This window comes from Periplaneta americana, chromosome 9 (genome assembly GCF_040183065.1).
Source record: "Periplaneta americana isolate PAMFEO1 chromosome 9, P.americana_PAMFEO1_priV1, whole genome shotgun sequence".
In the NCBI taxonomy this organism is placed as follows: Eukaryota; Metazoa; Arthropoda; class Insecta; order Blattodea; family Blattidae; genus Periplaneta; species Periplaneta americana.
In genome coordinates, this window is record NC_091125.1 from 8,532,023 (window position 1) to 8,550,542 (window position 18,520).

Sequence of the window (18,520 nt, forward strand, 5' to 3'; positions counted from 1 at the left end):
TTTCATACAGTACTTCCAAAAAACATTTCTAACAAATTCATAGCGGATGAAGTTATTATGATAAGGTCTGTACTGAAAGAAATATTGGAACTGCCTAATGATCTTCCTACTAATATGTAGTATACAGACACAAAATTCAAGGAATTAGGTTTATTTTGTTCAGCATGGGAATTATACTTACAACATATAAATGCATATAAGACATTGCTTAAATCCAATACTTCCTTCCTATATGCCACAAGGCAATTATCCCAAGAAATTATATCCAGACTAACAGCACTAAATATCACCGAATCAGCAAATATTTTAGACAAATGTGGCACTGTAAATATGCGAAATGTACAAGTATTAAGAGAAAAAGAGTTTGAGAATTGGAGCCAGAAAAAACATAAAGGAGCGTGCTTTTATACAACAATATACCCCGGCCAATAAGTGGATCCAGGATCAACAAGGGTCTTTCTTGTAGTGAGTGGAGGGAAGTGATCAAGATAACTGCGAACGTGTCAGCTGTACGTAGTGTACCTGGCAGGTCCTCGGACAGTAACCTCTGTCGACGTTGCGACAGGGAGGTTGAAACCCTTCCCCATGTCCTGGGGGCCTATCCACACAGTGAACTTCTATGAAATATGCGGCATCTATAATAGCAGCTGCTTTAAGGAACAAAGGTTATTTAGTATATGAGGTGCTCAGTTCTAAAGTGTATCAAATCCATGACACATAGTTTTGAGATAATTTGACTTAAAGTTAACTTGCCCTAGTGGATTATCTAATTTGGCTAGCAATAATTTTATTGTCCAACATTGCTTTAGAGATATCAACTTAAATATAGGAAATGACGTAACAGGTTAGCAGTTAATCATATTTTTTTAAATAAAAAGTGGACTTGATCCATTTTAGCTCTGAATGTTTTTATCATGAAAAATGAATCAAGTAGGCAAAATGGCAAAATATGTGAATAATGGAATTGTTATTTGTTTTTTGCAAGAAAATCAACGAGTCTGTTCTTCCACACCTCAGCTCCTCATTGATCGATATAGAAGGGCACATCGTCATCCGAGAGCATAATCAATTTGGTATACCATCTACCTAGTGACTGCCTCTGTCCGCAAGTTCTTGAAATGGTTATGAGCCACTGGTTCTACTGGTTGGATGAATCGTAAAAGATATATCACATTTGTCTTCTTCGCTATGGTCTACCCTTGGTGCTGTGTAAAGGAGCTCTTGCTGTCTCAAATGTTCACTCTGACTTAGACATGGACACTTTCGAGAAATCTATCAGTTTGTTCAAAGTACACTGCCGAAGAAAAAAAAAACACAACACTTGAATAAATTTGAAATATTAAACCATAATACAAATTATAACATTACTGTGTGCTTCTATGGACCTGTTTGTGTTAGGCAAGTGTTAATTCATGTTTTGAGAAGAGAAGTATACCCATTTGGTGGTTTGTGACACCCTCTTTGCCACTTCTTGTCCCTCACCCTATATTTATTGCTGTGCCATTAAAATTTACAACCCTCAACATAAGCAGCTAAAACAAAATTACAACACTATCATTTCTTTTTTTGCATGTAATGGATTTCTGTGATATTGAACTCAGTTTTAAACAACATTTAAGAGAATTAAGATAACGCTATGCTCCGAGAAAGCCGCTAGAGTAATCACGGTGGTAGAGGACAACCGCAGCTTACATTATATGGTTCAGGTGTTGCATACACAGCCCCTTAGCTCTTGAAGAGTATCTGGAGCATGGTGATGAACATTCCTTCCTAAAATGTCCCACAAATGATCAATTGGGTTAAGATCCGGACTGCGTGATGGCCATTGAATGAGTTGGATCCCTACTTCTCACCACACGAGGACGTGTACTGTCCTGCAAAAGCACGAAATTGTTACCAATAAATGATGCAAAATAAAGAACATGTTGCCCGAGGATTTCTTCAATATAGCGATGGGCAGTAAGAGACCCACTCTCCACAAAGACAAGGTCCGTTCGTGCAGTCAAACTGATGCCTGCCCACATCATCACTGAATCGCCATGAAATGTTGTCCTTTATGAAAAGTTGCATAGAGAATACCTTTCTCCAGACCTCCTCCACACTCTTTCTTTTCCATCTGGTGATCTGAGGCAGAATCGAGAGTCAACTGTTCCCCACTGTTCGTCAGCTCATTCCTGATGTTCCTTGCAAACTGTAAGCAAGTTTGACAATGTTGTCTTGTAAGTTCTGGGCCAGGAGGACGTCTTCTGGAGATCAGGCCATCATCATGTAACCTCCTCCTCACATTCCACTCACTGACATTCACATCTCGCACTTGTTCTAGTCGATTTCTGGCTTCGAACGCAGTGGTGTGACGGTTACGCAGAACTTGAAGGCGCAAGAACTGGTCATCTGTTGCAAGGAGTTGACCTTTTCCTACCACATCCCGATCTTCGAGAATATGAACGAAGTTCCCTGTACCTTTGCACTGTATATGAAACCGTTGATGGAGTTGTATGCAACGCCTGAGCCATATAACGTAAATTGTGGCCATCCTCTACCAAGGCGACTCCTCTAGCAGCGTTCTCGGGGCTTAACGGCATCTTAACTCTCTTAAATGTTGTTTAAAATTGAGTTCAATATCATAGAATTCCATTATAAGCAAAAAAAGACAAAAACGTGTTGTAACTTCTTGTGTTTAGGGTTGTAAATTTTAATGGCACAGCAATAGATATAGGGAGAGGGCTAGGAAGTGGCAAAGAGGGTGTCACAAACTACCCAATGGGCATACTTTCCTTCCAAAAACATGAATTACCACTTGAATAACACAAACAGATCCATAGAAGCACACAGTAATTTTTTTTTTTGCTCCACAGTGTAGTTTTAAACTGCTGCACAGTCAAACATTCTTTTCGCTCACAACTCATTCATCTTATTTTCAACCACTTAACTGATGGCCATCATTGGTCTTCTTTCTGTTGACTGTGATTTCCTCAAGTTTTTTTGGCACATAACGTATCTGATGTTGTGCTTTGATTATATTCAAGGCATTCTTAATCTTCGCATTCTTCATCACTTCAACTCAGTCTTGAGGTGAAAAAATTTATTTATTTTAATGAAACTTAAAATTTTTGTCCAATGTTCATTTAAATATTGTAAATATATACAAAAAATACACATAAACACAAAATAGGGAATATATAACAATAGAAATATAATAAAATAATACATAAGTATAAAAAAAGAGGATACAATAATATTAATAATGAGAGGCTATTTTTGTGAGCTTGACACTATGACACCAAACTCTCGATCATTAGGTGGAAATGAGTGGCGATAATAGGAATTTTTGACCATTTGTATCTATCTTTTTTTATTGGTTTATTTTACGACGCTTTATCAATTGGGATGGTTATCTAGCGTCTGAGGGAAATGAAAGTGATAATGTAGCAGCAGCTTTATGTCTCGATATTATCCTGCACATGAGTTTGAGTAGAGATTTACATGAGCATGGCTTTTGGCTTCTTGTTTGATATGTTTCCGAGGGCAGTCACTTCCTCTACCATTTTGGTTTCGTTCCACACATACCTACATGTAACCATTCTGATTGCTGAGTGATTGGATACCGAAATTGTATATGTATATATTCGCATTATAGTATGCTAAGGATGTCGTCAGTTTAGATTACGGGAGTGCTACTTCTACATCTTAATGTGGGAACGTAGCACGTTTCTGATGCTGCAGCTTCATCAGTTTTAAGTGTCTTTATAACTTGCTTAGCTTTGAGCAGGTGCAAATTTTTCTGATCCTGTAACTTCACGCAGATCAGGATCACTTTCGGCTGGTATATTGAGTTCCAATTGGTCTTATGGACTACATGTATCCTTAGCAGGAGGTTTAAAATGTAAGTTAAATTTGCATGAAAAGATATGATAGTAAAACTTCTGCTTCAGAGATTCTTTGCATTCACTCTCGCATTTTGTACAGTACAAATCGCACATTTTTCTGATATTCAAATTTGTTTTGAGATACTTTCTGTCATGATTGTTTTTTCTTCTCTAATGGTTCTGAAAGGCCGACCAAGATTTTATATATGCCATTATATCCGAATCATCAATTTTATTGCTGAGGGTTCTTTTCACCTGAAATCTAAAATACCGTGGACATGAGGTTTTGAAATGCTTCGGTAAATCCCATTAAGGTTAACTTGAAGAATATCAAGATGATACAGGAAAGGCAAAAGCCTCTTCTGAATCAGATTCCATTTTCAAATTATAAATTTAAGATAGAAATACGTGTGATATTAATTGGTGCAACGCTTTGGTGACTTGATCCACTATGGCTCAGAAATTTCTGGACAAATGTTCTGAGGCAAAGGTGACTGCTGCCATTTACTGGCGAACTCTTGAAATGAGAACTTGATCCACTACGCCTCGGAAAATATCCAACATAAGTAGTCAGAAAATAAACTAAACACGATTTTTTTTTAATTTGTGACTTGACACACTGTAGCTCTAAACGCCTCATATGAAGAAGTACACGGCATATCCAGTGAGGGCAGTAATCGAAGAATCGACATAATTGCATTTAAACCTCCAATACTTGAAGGTTAATCATAGATCCTACTGTGAGATTCGAATCTCATGAACATCAGTCAGGAGACGTATCATATATGAGGAAAAAAGGAATATATATATATATATATATATATATATATGAACGTACAAACAATTTTATAAGGACAAATACCATCTGGAATCCATCGCCATTACGAGACTAATGATAGGAGCACATGGAACCATATTCCGGTTCCTAGTCGACTTCTGTAAATCTGTTGGCCTGCATGAAGATATTTTAAGAGGCCTAACAATTACAACACTCAAAGGATCAATAGCTATTTTGAGATATCGTACATATGGTCCATGACTAATTCACATCTTCTTGACGTTAATACGTATATTGTTATGCGTTTCAATCTACTGTGTACTGTCTGTGAGCAGCATCACACTCTTTAATCATGGCGCGTATGTCAAGAAAGAGAAAGAGTTTTGGACCTTCTTAACAAGCTTTGACTTCAGAGGTGCAGGCTTGTCATGTAAATTAATAATATATGAATTCAGCCGGTCTACTTTCTTATCAACTACGTGTAAAGTTCACATGGATTGCCAAGGAAGTTTTGCTGCTTCTGACTGTAGTTGAGTCTCGTCGATACGTTTTAGGTCGCTGTATGTAATAAATTTTGATTTTGGTTTAGGACATTTCAGGGAATATACCATGTATACAATATCATGAGATGATATTCCCGGGGCTGCACACTGTCCGTGCATCATTACTCTGTCCATAATATTGGTGATAATCAAGTCTAGTAGGGATTCAGAAAACTGTGTGTGGTGAGTGGGCTCTTGAGAGCCTGAAACATTTTCAGTAATTGTCTCGTGTGAATTGAAGATGGAACTAGTAAATTTGTATTGAAGTCGTCCAATATTACGACATGTTCATAATCTGAGGCCTCGCCATCATCATTATAATCATGTAGTATGTATGTAGTCAACATGTAGATAGCATTGGAGAAAAACTCGTTCCGGCAACGGGAATCGAACCCCGGACCTCTAAAATGCAGGTAGCAGACTATTGATAATATAAAGTAGGAGAGTTCGGGTGGGATTGTGACTCGGGTCTTGGCATAGCTCAGATGAAAAGAGCGCTCAGCGCGCAAAGCTGAAAAGTCCAGGGTTTGATTCCCGGTTCCGGAATGAGTTTTTCTCCAATAATAGATATCTACATGTTGACTAAAATACTTATGTTAAACATGTGGAAATATCAAATTTGTATAGGTACCATAAAAATGAAGGAAATATGAAAAATATATTTATATTATAGGTATTACATTTAGATAGTCTAGTAAGGAACGATTATAGTAACTTTTTAATTATAAGTGAGGTCATTTGTACTTTTCGATGGATAGTGTAATGGATATTTATGACATAGTAATTTAAACTAAAAGTCCCGAGATCTAAGATTTAAACAAAAAAAAAACATTTCAAAATAATGCACTGCATTATAGTTTAGACGATAAGGTAGTAATAATAATAATAATAATAATAATAATAATAATAATAATAATAATACTTACTTACTTTTAAGGAACCCGAAGGTTCATTGCCGCCCTCACATAAGCCCGCCATTGGTCCCTATCCTGAGCAAGATCAATCCAGTCTCTATCATCATATCCCACCTCCCTCAAATCCATTTTAATAATATCTTCCCATCTACGTCTCGGCCTCCCCAAAGGTCTTTTTCTCTCCGGCCTCCCAATTAACACTCTATATGCATTTCTGCATTCGCCCATACGTGCTACATGCCCTGCCCATTTCAAAAGTCTGGATTTAATGTTCCTAATTATGTCAGGTGAAGAATACAATACATGCAGTTCTGTGTTGTGTAACTTTCTCCATTCTCCTGTAACTTCATCCCTCTTAGCCCCAAATATTTTCCTAAGCAACTTATTCTCAAATACCCTTAACCTATGTTCCTCTCTCAAAGTGAGAGTCCAAGTGTCACAACCATAAAGAACAACCGGTAATATAACTGTTTTATAAATTCTAACTTTCAGATTTTTGGACAGCAGACTGGATGATAAAAGCTTCTCAACCGAATAATAACAGGCATTTCCCATATTTATTCTGTGTTTAATCTCCTCCCGAGTATCATTTATATTTGTTACTGTTGCTCCCAGGTATTTGAATTTTTCCACCTCTTCAAAGGATAAATTTCCTATTTTTATATTTCCATTTCGTACAATATTCTGGTCACGAGACATAATCATATACTTTCTTTTTTCGGGATTTACTTCCAAACCTATCTCTTTACTTGCTTCAAGTAAAATTCCAATAATAATAATAATAGCAATTTATTTATTTATACTGGCAGAGTAGCAGGCTGTTAGAAGAGTATTACTTTTACTTATTCAAACATCTATGATTCTTAGTTGTTGATGTAAAATTACAACCTTATTTTAATTTTAATTTTAAGTATGATTGCGTCTCCTCCTTCGAAAGCCACAATACTCCACTGATTATATCATGCTGAGTACAAGGTCAACTGAAGGTAACGATTACTAAATGCGCTTTTTCTTTCAATGCTCCTAAAATTGAAGACCTGTTAGAAGATGGACTGATGCCGAAACAGGCTGTCAAGCTAATTCTTTAAATATTAATGATGAAGGTCTAAAATTAATATGCTTTGATGTTTTTAATATTTATCAAAACGACTCTCAAAGAAATCCTAAACTTTCACCCTGAAACATGAAAATATAAAAGTTGTATCTTTAACAGATAGGAAGATTATTTTGAAGGTGGAATAGGTGAGTAGGCCTAATTCATAAATACAAAAAATAAAAACAAAATACTAAGGAATTTCAACTGCTACATATAAAAGTCTACCAGACCTACCTGGGAGTTGTGGGTAAACTGTCACTGGCTGGACTGTTTGCTCGGTTACTGTTGCGATTTAGAACCCTGTCATAGAGGCTTCGACTGAATCCTGATGTAGTCACTGGACCGCTTGGACTTCCTTGATCGGAATCCTGAAGGTGAAGTTGTTTTTCCAATTGTTCAATTCCGCCTGCGTAACATAATCATAGTGACTTTAAAACATTCAGATTGCCGTGTTGATGATCACTGGTGAACTGTTAAGAGAAATAAAGGCACTCAGTTATAGGCAGATACTTTATGGCAACTTACCTATCAGAAGCTGGAATAAAACCATTAGTACAAGTATAAATTTTGCGAAATTCAACATCAGTTTTCTGTATCTATTTTTAAAGAAAACCATTGAAATCTGCTAAGAAGTGTGGATACAATTACCCCTGTTCCAGCTGTTAATAAAATCCAGTCTTCCGGTTATCTTCTTGTAATATCTTTCATATTAATATTCATTTAATTTATTTGCATATACTTTGAAAATTTCCGAAAGCTTCTAATGGAAATATTGCGTAATAATTATTTTCTTACACAACTTCTGTTGTTTATCTGTAAAATATTATTTTTAGTTAAAAAATAGATCGGAGAGTTGCCAAATTTGTTCTAATATATTTCCCGTATTTTTAAATTCGAATCAATATATTGAATTCAATTCATAGTAAGTTATGAGATGTGCAATAAGTTCTAGTAAAAACCCAAAAAACACAATGCAGAACATTAGCAGAAATTAGAATTGTACCGGAACATTTAAATAAAAAAAAATAAAAAAAAAACATATTTCCAGCGAGGCCAATTCCACAAGAAGAAACTCAATGAACTCCACAAACTTTGAGCTAGAAAACTAAATGGAAGTATTTGTACATTTAAATACGAAAATGCAATTTCTCTCGAAAAAAGGAAGTGAAACGAAAACTGTTCACTAACGTAGTCTATGAGTATCAAGCGAGCTTTGCGCTCATATATGGGTCGAATTCTGCTTCTTTTTTTCCAGATATTTCCCTGTTACAAAGCGAAATGTCCGAAATCTTTTGGCGAATCGTCTCACCAAAATATCTCGCTAAACATTAATTCAATTGATGCTAGATACTGGCGCAGTTGATAGTGTCATTTAACAACTTAAGAAACGAAAACTACCACTCACATCTGCCAATCTATTATGAAAACAACATAACACATATTAAAATATATGACCACATTAAATTTGAAATAAGAAATAATAATAATTCCCTACAGTACACGAATTATTACGTAAGGTAAACCTAAAAAAGCCAAAACATGACACGGAACATTTACGAGACTAGGGCCCGGTTTCTTCAACCATTGTTAAATTATAACAGTGTGTTATTCCATTTTAACTGTAAACTTAACAGTTGAAGCATTTCTTCAACTACTGTTAGTACTAACAGTCTGTTAAAATCTATGTTAATTTAACTGCCCAATTTCATGCAGTTAAATCATTTAACTCTCTGTTAACATAGAAGTATCCAACATGGCTGGTGCATTAGATGCTGAACTTATATATCTGGATTATTTAGAAAATGATATCCATGAATACATAAACAGAGCGGATGATTTCTGTGATTTGACAGAACAGAAGTTCATACAAAGGTGTAGGCTATTTTCTGCCAAGCCTCACTTTTCGCTTTTAACTTAGATCCGTTTGTTTATTCACATTAATTGGTTTATACTGCGAAATAATTTCCAGCAGAAGGTTTCTTTCGAACCCAAGAGAAATTAGTCTCACGATTTCTTTTTGTTCCAGTGTTTTCCATTTCATAACAGCAATACCAATATGCCGCTCCATGTTACTGTGATACAGACGAGGAAAGAAGCAGAAATCAAACCTGAGAGAATAGAAAGACTTCTATCCTCTCTTAATCAAACAACGGAAACAAGCGAGAATCGCAATGTCAGAGTTAAAAAAACAGAAGTGAGCCTATACTTGGTTATAGGTCATGGTTAAACTCTAGAATCTCTGGTCCTAACAGAGAGTTAACAAACAGAATGTTAAAATGTGAAATGGAAAGTTGAAGAAATGCAACATTTTTAACAGCAATTCATACTTTTAACTTACAGTTAATTAACGCTATGTTAGGTGCATTTTAACAAAGGTTGAAGAAACTGGGCCTAGGGATTCCAGATTGAGCTGTATGAACCTTATGTAAGCAAGCCAGTACACCAGTGACCTGCTAAACATGTGAAAATTTCAAAAGACATAGACATAGGAAAGATTTCACAGAGAACATAATGCTTGACACCAGAAGGCTGATGCCATTGGGAAACAAGTAAATGTACTTGCAGTGCTTGTTAACATTAATACAATGAGGACCTACGTACCTAGTTTCTTAATCAAGTTTATCAGGTCCTTAATTGCCTGTGGGTCTTCTTCTGCGTCTTCCTCGTCCTCGTATTCCTCATCGTCGTATTCTTCCTCCTCCTCCTCTTCTTCTGGTGTGGTGGACTTGGCAGTCGTGGTCGTAGTCGTGGTGGTTGTGGAGGCGGTGGATGAGCTGATATACGTTGTGCGGCTGGTGGCCGCAGTGATTGGAGGTGCCTTGGTGGTTGTGGATCCAGACTTCTTCTTGCACACTACATTTCTTGCATAATCACAGGAGTCCGCTCCCTTGTTGAAGAAAAGTCCTGTTGGTACAAGCCGAAAGAACTGAGCTTCGCAGTCTGGATTTATGAATCTCAGAGTATGGAATTTGGACTCATAATACCTGAAGGACACGTGAACTGATGCGCTACGATTCCCAGATTGGATGGTCCACTATCTAAGCACCAAAAATACTTCTTGCAGTCTCGAGGATGTGGGAAGAATCCTTCGTCCTTGCACATAAAATCTGTAAATATAATCGTTCGTCTACATTAAATCTTTTACGATGCTCATTTTCTGCTATCCAAATAGTTTGTAACCCACAGTTCTACTTAAGATGTAAACTACTACATTATATTACATTGTCGATGTCAAAGAGACGTGACTCAATGAAAGAACAATCGAGAGCTTTTATCTAGTGATTCACAGTAGAAGATTACATTACCTAACATAAGTAGTTCATAATGATGAAGATTTCGGGTATGAAAATGATGATGGAATCCTTAATTAGCATTAATTTATGAAAAATATAGCCTGCATTTCTTATGATGGTATCAAAAACAAAATGTTCCTCGAAAATGAAATGATGAATATTCATGTTCACAGTAAATCTTAACTGTTAATAATTTATTGTAAAAACGATTCTGTTAAATCAGAGAAGTAAGACATAATTATCTTGTATTTTATGTCTTCGTGTAATTTAAACGAGAACGAAGATTGTACAGATCTACCGTATTTGGTCGCGTAATTTGCGCACTTTTTAATTAACTTTGGCCACTGAAAAATTGGGATGCGTAAAATATGCGGATTTTTCAAATACGAGGTCCGTTCTGAAATACAAGTATTTACAGTAGGGCTAATTTTCTATACCGGTAACTTGTCTCTACCAAGGACAAGCATTGTTAAAGAAGCGGGACTTTGGGGTTTCTTTCTGAAGCAGGTACTTCAGTTGCTGGTGAATGACCTACGATGTACTGTAGGGAAGGAAAATCCCTACTACACTGAAAAAATATGTACGTAATCCCTACTAACTGAAAAAAATATGTACGTAAAATGTGTGCGCAAAATACACGGAGCAAAAATAAAGTTCAAAATAATCCCTTAAAAATTAGGGTGCGCAAAATACGCGGGGGCGCAAATTACGCGAGCAAATATGGTATATTGCCTTTGCAAGTAGAACTGTATGATAATTAAATATGAATAAAAACTATAAAATATAAGCAAGGACAAAATTCAAGCAACAATAATTTGATTCTTACAATATAGAATGAACAAATATCGAAAATGGACATAGTATCTAGAAAATTACCATATAAAGAGATATTAAAAAATATGATACAAAATTTTCAAAATTGTTTCTAAACTACAGACCACGAAGTCATCGATCTATCAAATGCTGCAGGAAAAGTTAACAGGAGACGAATCAGCGAACAGGCTGCGCATAACACCAAGGAGGAAAGCATCAAGAAGAATATTACATGATTGAGTTGTTAGGAATATATACATACTTTATTCACTTGCCTTTTCTCTTGGTTTTATTTTGAATATAGAATTTAGTAATACTATCCATTATTTCTGTTGTATACTTAATTTATATTAACCAAATTAGCAAAAGTGGTACAAAAAATTATTGCGGTTTGAAGATATGAACGTACAACATTTGTTGGAGACAAGAAATTTTTCTACGTGAGGAAATTCAGACGACTTTTGGACTCACATGTTTTCCTACTAATTGATGATGAACTTTGAGGAACATGATTCTGAAGAACTACTTCATCCTAGTGGTAAGGTTATGAAGACAGAGATTCTTCCCTGTTTGATATCGTCAACTTTCACTGCACACGCAATAAGTATCACATATTTTCATTACTACTCTTACTAGATTTTTGCATATACCTCTTTTTTATTTCAAAATTTAACCTCAGTTTAAATGGTGCTCTGGCACGAGTTGCAATGCATGAATTTTCCAGAAATACAATCTAATGTGGACAAGCTACAAACGTGGACTTCAAGAATTATATTGCACCCATTTAGAATGTCGCATCTTCTAGAAAAATATCTGAACAGAGCAAGAAATTACAAAAGGATATGACTGCATTATTTTCATTCTTATAATGTTTCAGAGAATCCCCATAAGTTAGTAGGCCTACGTCCACTGGTAAGAGCTGAAGTATTCACGAGTGGGGGACGAAGTAGATTAAGGAGTTACGTATCAGTCACAGCTACAGGAAGAGTTAAAACTTGGCTTAAGGTCTCATGGTTACTAAACTCTACTACTGTATTCAATTAAACATACAGCGGCGGTGTGGGCTCCTCTTTAACTCTTAACATCCGCCAGGATGCGATCAATATTCTGAGAACGATTAACAGAATGTAGCTATACTTTGATTCACTGTTATAGCATAAACAGTTCTTAATGATTATCATATTGCATTCATTCCGCATTCCTTTCTCTCGCAAACTCTGTAGTTCTAAACTGTACAAACATCTGAAACAATTAAGCCAAACGGAGATACGTAGGGCCTATGCTCAGAAAAATATTGTACAATAATTTAGGAAGAACACTCGAAGAATATCAATGAGAAATTGAAGTAACGGAGAATCAGTTAGTGAATGAAGAGAAATAATATCAACTACAATGATATTTTAGGAGGGAGAGAAATTCCTTTTAGCTCTTTTAATTAAATGTCATATAAGAAAAGATGATGAATGATATCTATTAATGAACGTCAAATGCCAATAACAATGCAATAACACAACATCGACTTTCAAAAAGGCACGTTATATTAGCTGAGACAGTAGTTTCAACATCTGAAAAATAAAATAAGCGTATGACAGTATTACGAATATTATAGATCTATGACTCATGGGTGGGCAACTCGTGCTCTCAAACTGTGAACAAACTCAGGTAGAACGAACTCTGTGCTAGCCGTAGTGTACGTGGGCCTTGCAAGACGAGTAGTTGTGTTTTGAGAGAGTTCGCTCGCGTTTACAGTGAGTGGCGGCTCGTCATGGATGAATCACAGTGTGATCCGTTCAAATCTTTTCCCTTTATTGACGAATGGGAAAACAAGTAGGCCTACTTTTTTGTTAAGAAGGAAAGTAAATCTGTGTGTCTTATATGTTCTTCTACACTTTCTTACGCGTCACAAATTTCTGAAAGACATTGACAATGATTATCATGATCTCATTCATTACACTAAAGTAAGTGGCATAGCAGGGGTGTCATGTTACACAGGTTTTTCATGCTCAAGGAAGAAATAGATATTTTTACAAAAAGCGAATGTATAGAAATACCACAACAAACAGACCCAGCATGGATTTCTGATCTTGCTTTTTTGATGGACATTTGTACACACCTTCGTGATCTGAACGTGCATTTACAAGGAAAAGACAACTTGATTATAAATATAATCTACCATCTGACAGCATTTGTAGGTAAATTAAAAATGTGGCTGTATCAAGTAGAAGATAAACAAAATTCACCGCTTTCCTTCACTAGAAATTGTTTTCAAGAAGAAAGTCAACTTATCAAAATAATATAAAACCCTTCTTCAAGACCACACAACAGAATTCCCTGGTAGATTTGGAGAGATAGCGACAATGGACAAGGAATGGAGATTATTCTGCAATCCCTTTGAGTTTCAGCAATTAGAAGCTCCGGAAAATTTGCAGCTTAAATTGATAAATCTGCAGAAAAGCACGCCAATTAGAGTTTCGACGAAATCAGGAATCGAACTATTCGCAATGCTGCCTATGTCATAATTTCCTCCCAGCTAGCAGCCATGGTTCCACATATGTGTGCGAGCAGTTTTTCACTACGATGACCAACAACAAAACTGTGTGGTGATCCAGGGCCACAGACGACAATTTAGTGGCTGTTTCACGCTTATGTTTCCAAACTTGAGCCAGATTTTAATGCTCTAGCAAGAAAAAGGTGTCAAACGTCTAAACGTACAGAAGGAGTATGTTTATTTCATTTTCTGTTATATATACTTACTTACAAATGGCTTTTAAGGAACCCGAAGGTTCATCGCCGCCCTCACATAAGCCCGCCATCGGTCCCTATCCTGTGCAAGATTAAGCCAGTCTCTATCATCATACCCCACCTCCCTCAAATCCATTTTAATATTATCCTCCCATCTAAAGGTCTTTTTCCCTCCGGTCTCCCAACTAACACTCTATATGCATTTCTGGATTCGCCCATACGTGCTACATGCCCTGCCCATCTCAAACGTCTGGATTTCAAGTTCCTAATTATGTCAGGTGAAGAATATAATGCGTGCAGTTCTGTGTTGTGTAACTTTCTCCATTCTCCTGTAACTTCATCCCGCTTAGCCCCAAATATTTTCCTAAGCACCTTATTCTCAAACACCCTTAACCTATGTTCCTCTCTCAGAGTGAGAGTCCAAGTTTCACAGCCATATAGAAGAACCGGTAATATAACTGTTTTATAAATTCTAACTTTCAGATTTTTGGACAGCAGACTGGATGATAAGAGCTTCTCAACCGAATAATAACACGCATTTCCTATATATATATATATATTTCCTTGTTTACGTGATTGTTCAGGAGTGCAATATCTTTTTGAAATCTCTTTAATCTATAAACACTTGCAAACTCTGAAACTATGTTTCAATTAAGACATATAATGACTAATATTAACAAACACTATAATAAGTGCTGCAATTATATTTGTTGTATCTTGAAATGGTTGTGTTTCATTTATGTTTTCAGCACTAAATAATAACGTATTATAATTTACCAAACTTGGCAATAATGGAATTTTAATTTTGTGTATTTAGTTAGAGTGTGTCTAAAACTACTGTAGATCTAATTATTGCACCACGCATAATTTTGAAATACAAGTCACGGAGTAAGCCTAGATATCACGACCACCTGCATGAACCGCCACAACGCACCATGGCAGTGAACTGCTTTTTTAACGAAACTACACACAGCTTGTAACTGCAGCGGCTGCCTCAGTGTGTGCCTTTTTTGTGCCAAGGTTTTTAGCGCCTCATGAGTACGAGTTGCCCACCCACGTCTATGACTAACAAATACAACAATATTTAAAAAATGTATTCAAATTGAACAAAGGGGAAATTCTAAACTTACGGAAATATATCAATAATATTTGTTTCAGTTTCATGAACGACATGGTATGTCAAATATAATTTAAATGTGAAATAGATATGTAGGCCTATTTAGTAAATCATAGGGTGAAATCTAGCTTAGGCGCTCCCCAGACGTTCACCTGAGATATTAGCGTGGAAAAATTGTTGAATGTCGACTTGGTCTTATTTTTGGTACATGAGATAAGAAGCATGCTGTAGAATACTGGGCTCCAATTCTGCTGCCATATAGCCTTCTCTTCCACTCAACCAGTATAAGAACAATAGCAAATATAAAATTTGCAGAAATACAGGAAAATATACAATTAATAATAATAATAATAATAATAATAATAATAATAATAACAAAATGAAAACAAATTTAGTTACATGTAATTCTAAGAATCAAACAATAATTACAGTATGATTGTCACAGAACTCAGGGCGGGGTTATCTGTCACAGATCTTGGGATTATCTGTAATAGAACTTGAGGATATTTGTCACAGATCTTGGAGCTATTATTCACAGACCTCAAAGTTATTTATCACAGATTTCGGGGCTATTTGTTACAGATATCCGTATACCTGTCACAGTCCTCGGGGCTATCTGTCACACACCTCAGGGCTATCTGCTAGAGGCCTGGAAGCTGTCACAGACCTCGAGGTTATCTGTTGCAAACCTCGACTTATCTATCACAGACCTTAGCCTGTCACTTAGCTCCCGTCTAAACGTTTCTAACTTTCTTACATACCCCAGCACACCGCTCTTACAGGTAATGTTCCTTTTATATTCGTAATATTGCCATAACCTCATTTTATTTTTCAGATGTTGGCACTATTTCTCTGCTAATACAACGGGCCATTTCGAAACATTTCCTGAAACATTTCTCAACTCCTCAGCTGACATAAGTATATGTTTTCGATTATATAACGATTCTACTGATCCTATATGCTATAATAAAGTATTTCCGATGCAATTACATAGTATATTTCTTACAAACAACGTTTATCAGCTTTCGGAATTTGAAGATGCAAGGTTGTATATTAGGCCTATTCACCCAAAGATACTAGACAAAATGGAGCATAGGCCTCAGTTTACGGCCACTTATTCGTGATAGTTGAAATGAGAATATAAATTTACACGGGATTTCTGGAAAATCAAAGCGTTTCCAAAAAATATCTCTGTTTAGTAAGGTGAGTGCTGAACGAACCGAGCGGGCTAGCGGCGTGATAGAGGGCTGGCCTTCCATTCGGGAGGTCCGGGGTTCGATCCCAGGGGCCAGCAATCCTAACAGGTTTTTCATGGTTTTCTCAGTTATTTCCAGATTGTACGTCTTGAAAGTCCGGCCATGAACGGCGATCCTTTCCTCAATCCTTTCATATGTGTGAGTGAATCCTGTGTAATGTCTTAAATGTTTGTGTTGTATCGGAGGTGGCCCTGGCATTGAGTTGATCCCTCACCCGGGGAGGACCTCCATGTCCTTGTGTGGTCAAAAAAGTATGTATGTGATCCAATAGATTAATTCCTCTCCTGACAGGTCGCGGCCCTGTAAGGCCCTGTGGCGTGGGTCGTATAAATGAACATAAAAGGGTGAGGTTAAACTAAGGTAAAGAAAGAAAGAAAGAAAGAAAGAAAGAAAGAGTGCTGAATGAAAGAAGCCGTCTCGTTCTTAGTGACTGAGTAGATACAATTTTGGCTAAAGTTTCCGAATTCAAAAGTGATCGAGCCGATTGACTTTAAGGGGCAATAAAATGATTATTAACATAGCTTTCTATGAAAAAATAGTAGAATCACATGTCTCTATGATGAAAGAGAGATGGAACGGAGAAAAATTCTCTCCGGCGCCGGGATTTGAACCCGGGTTTTCAGCTCTACGTGCTGATGCTTTATCCACTAAGCCACGCCGGATACAATCCCGACGCCGTTTAGAATCGTCTCAGATTAAGCTCCATCTCTTGGTTTCCCTCTCGTGGCCGCCCTCTGCACTACGTCATAGATGTCTATGAACGCAGGACCGAAGTCCATACATGTGTTGAGGTGCACTCAGATGAGTGACTGTTTGGCCGGGATCCGACGGTATGGGCGCCGTCTTTAAATCACAAAGTGATTTATTACGCATATCATATATATTTTGATGTACCGAAGTACATATGATATTTCCACGCAGATATTCTGCGTCATCACATGATGAAAGAGAGATGGAACGGAGAAAAATTCTCTCCGGCGCCGGGATTTGAACCCGGGTTTTCTGAGTGCACCTCAACACATGTATGGACTTCGGTCCTGCGTTCATAGACATCTATGACGTAGTGCAGAGGGCGGCCACGAGAGGGAAACCAAGAGATGGAGCTTAATCTGAGACGATTCTAAACGGCGTCGGGATTGTATCCGGCGTGGCTTAGTGGATAAAGCAACAGCACGTAGAGCTGAAAACCCGGGTTCAAATCCCGGCGCCGGAGAGAATTTTTCTCCGTTCCATCTCTCTTTCATCATGTGATGACGCAGAATATCTGCGTGGAAATATCATATGTACTTCGGTACATCAAAATATACATGTCTCTATGTAAAACATTACCAGCTACCTGTCCCGCTCTTCGCTGAGTTTCCTTAATTTTCGGTTAGGCCTATATATCTCTATTTGTTGAAGTCTATATTTAGGTTCAGAATGGTACGCTTCGTCACACAGCAGGTGTAGGATATGTGAAAGGCGAAACAATAGGTAAAGTAGGGATAGGGGGACGCAATTAGCTTTGAAATAGTCTAAATGGACCAAATGAAAGCACTACTAATGATTTAGTTGTGTGTTTATTCATTGAAGAGAATCATCTAAATAAAATAAAAGTCGTAATGAAGATCAATGGCGCTTGCTCGTGATCTGACGGCACTGCTCTTCTTGCGTACAAGTCTAATCGCGTAGATTCAAACAATTAAGATAAGCGGTCAATATTCATTATTCTCCATTCTAAAATTCACATTTCTTATTTGACAAGTTGATTTTTGGTACTGAACTCCATAAGTCACCACCTATAAGAAACTAAACATTATGGGTTACATTCAAGCCATTATAAATTGTATTAGTATTTTTAGAATCTATAAACTCTCTCCTTGATATTATCTTAGCACACAACATCGCTAATTGCTCTGGAAATGTAACTTATGGTTCGGGAAATTAAGACAAATCTTGTTATATTGTTTTGCCTAATAACTATCTATGTTTCTATTATAAAACTGAATCTCTCTTATCATTGTGTTCGTACTAGTCAGTCATTTTCCGTTTGGTTTGCTATATTTACCATACTGTATTATTTTCCAATCTTATCATTACATAAATAAGCCTCTTTATATGACT

The 18,520-nt window shown here is 36.8% G+C and overlaps 1 protein-coding gene across 3 annotated transcripts in view; it reads right to left on the minus strand.

Moving 5' to 3' along the window:
• The window catches only part of Cht6 (Chitinase 6), a 572,389-nt gene that overhangs the window by 88,781 nt on the left and 465,088 nt on the right, over positions 1-18,520 (minus strand). For all 3 annotated transcript variants that reach the window (XM_069834392.1, XM_069834390.1, XM_069834391.1), the window contains exons 10-12: positions 10,181-10,303; positions 9,798-10,100; positions 7,431-7,602 (exon numbers count right to left, since the gene is read on the minus strand). In XM_069834392.1, the coding sequence (XP_069690493.1) occupies positions 7,431-7,602; positions 9,798-10,100; positions 10,181-10,303 (598 nt within the window). The remainder of the gene's footprint in view (positions 1-7,430; positions 7,603-9,797; positions 10,101-10,180; positions 10,304-18,520) is intronic.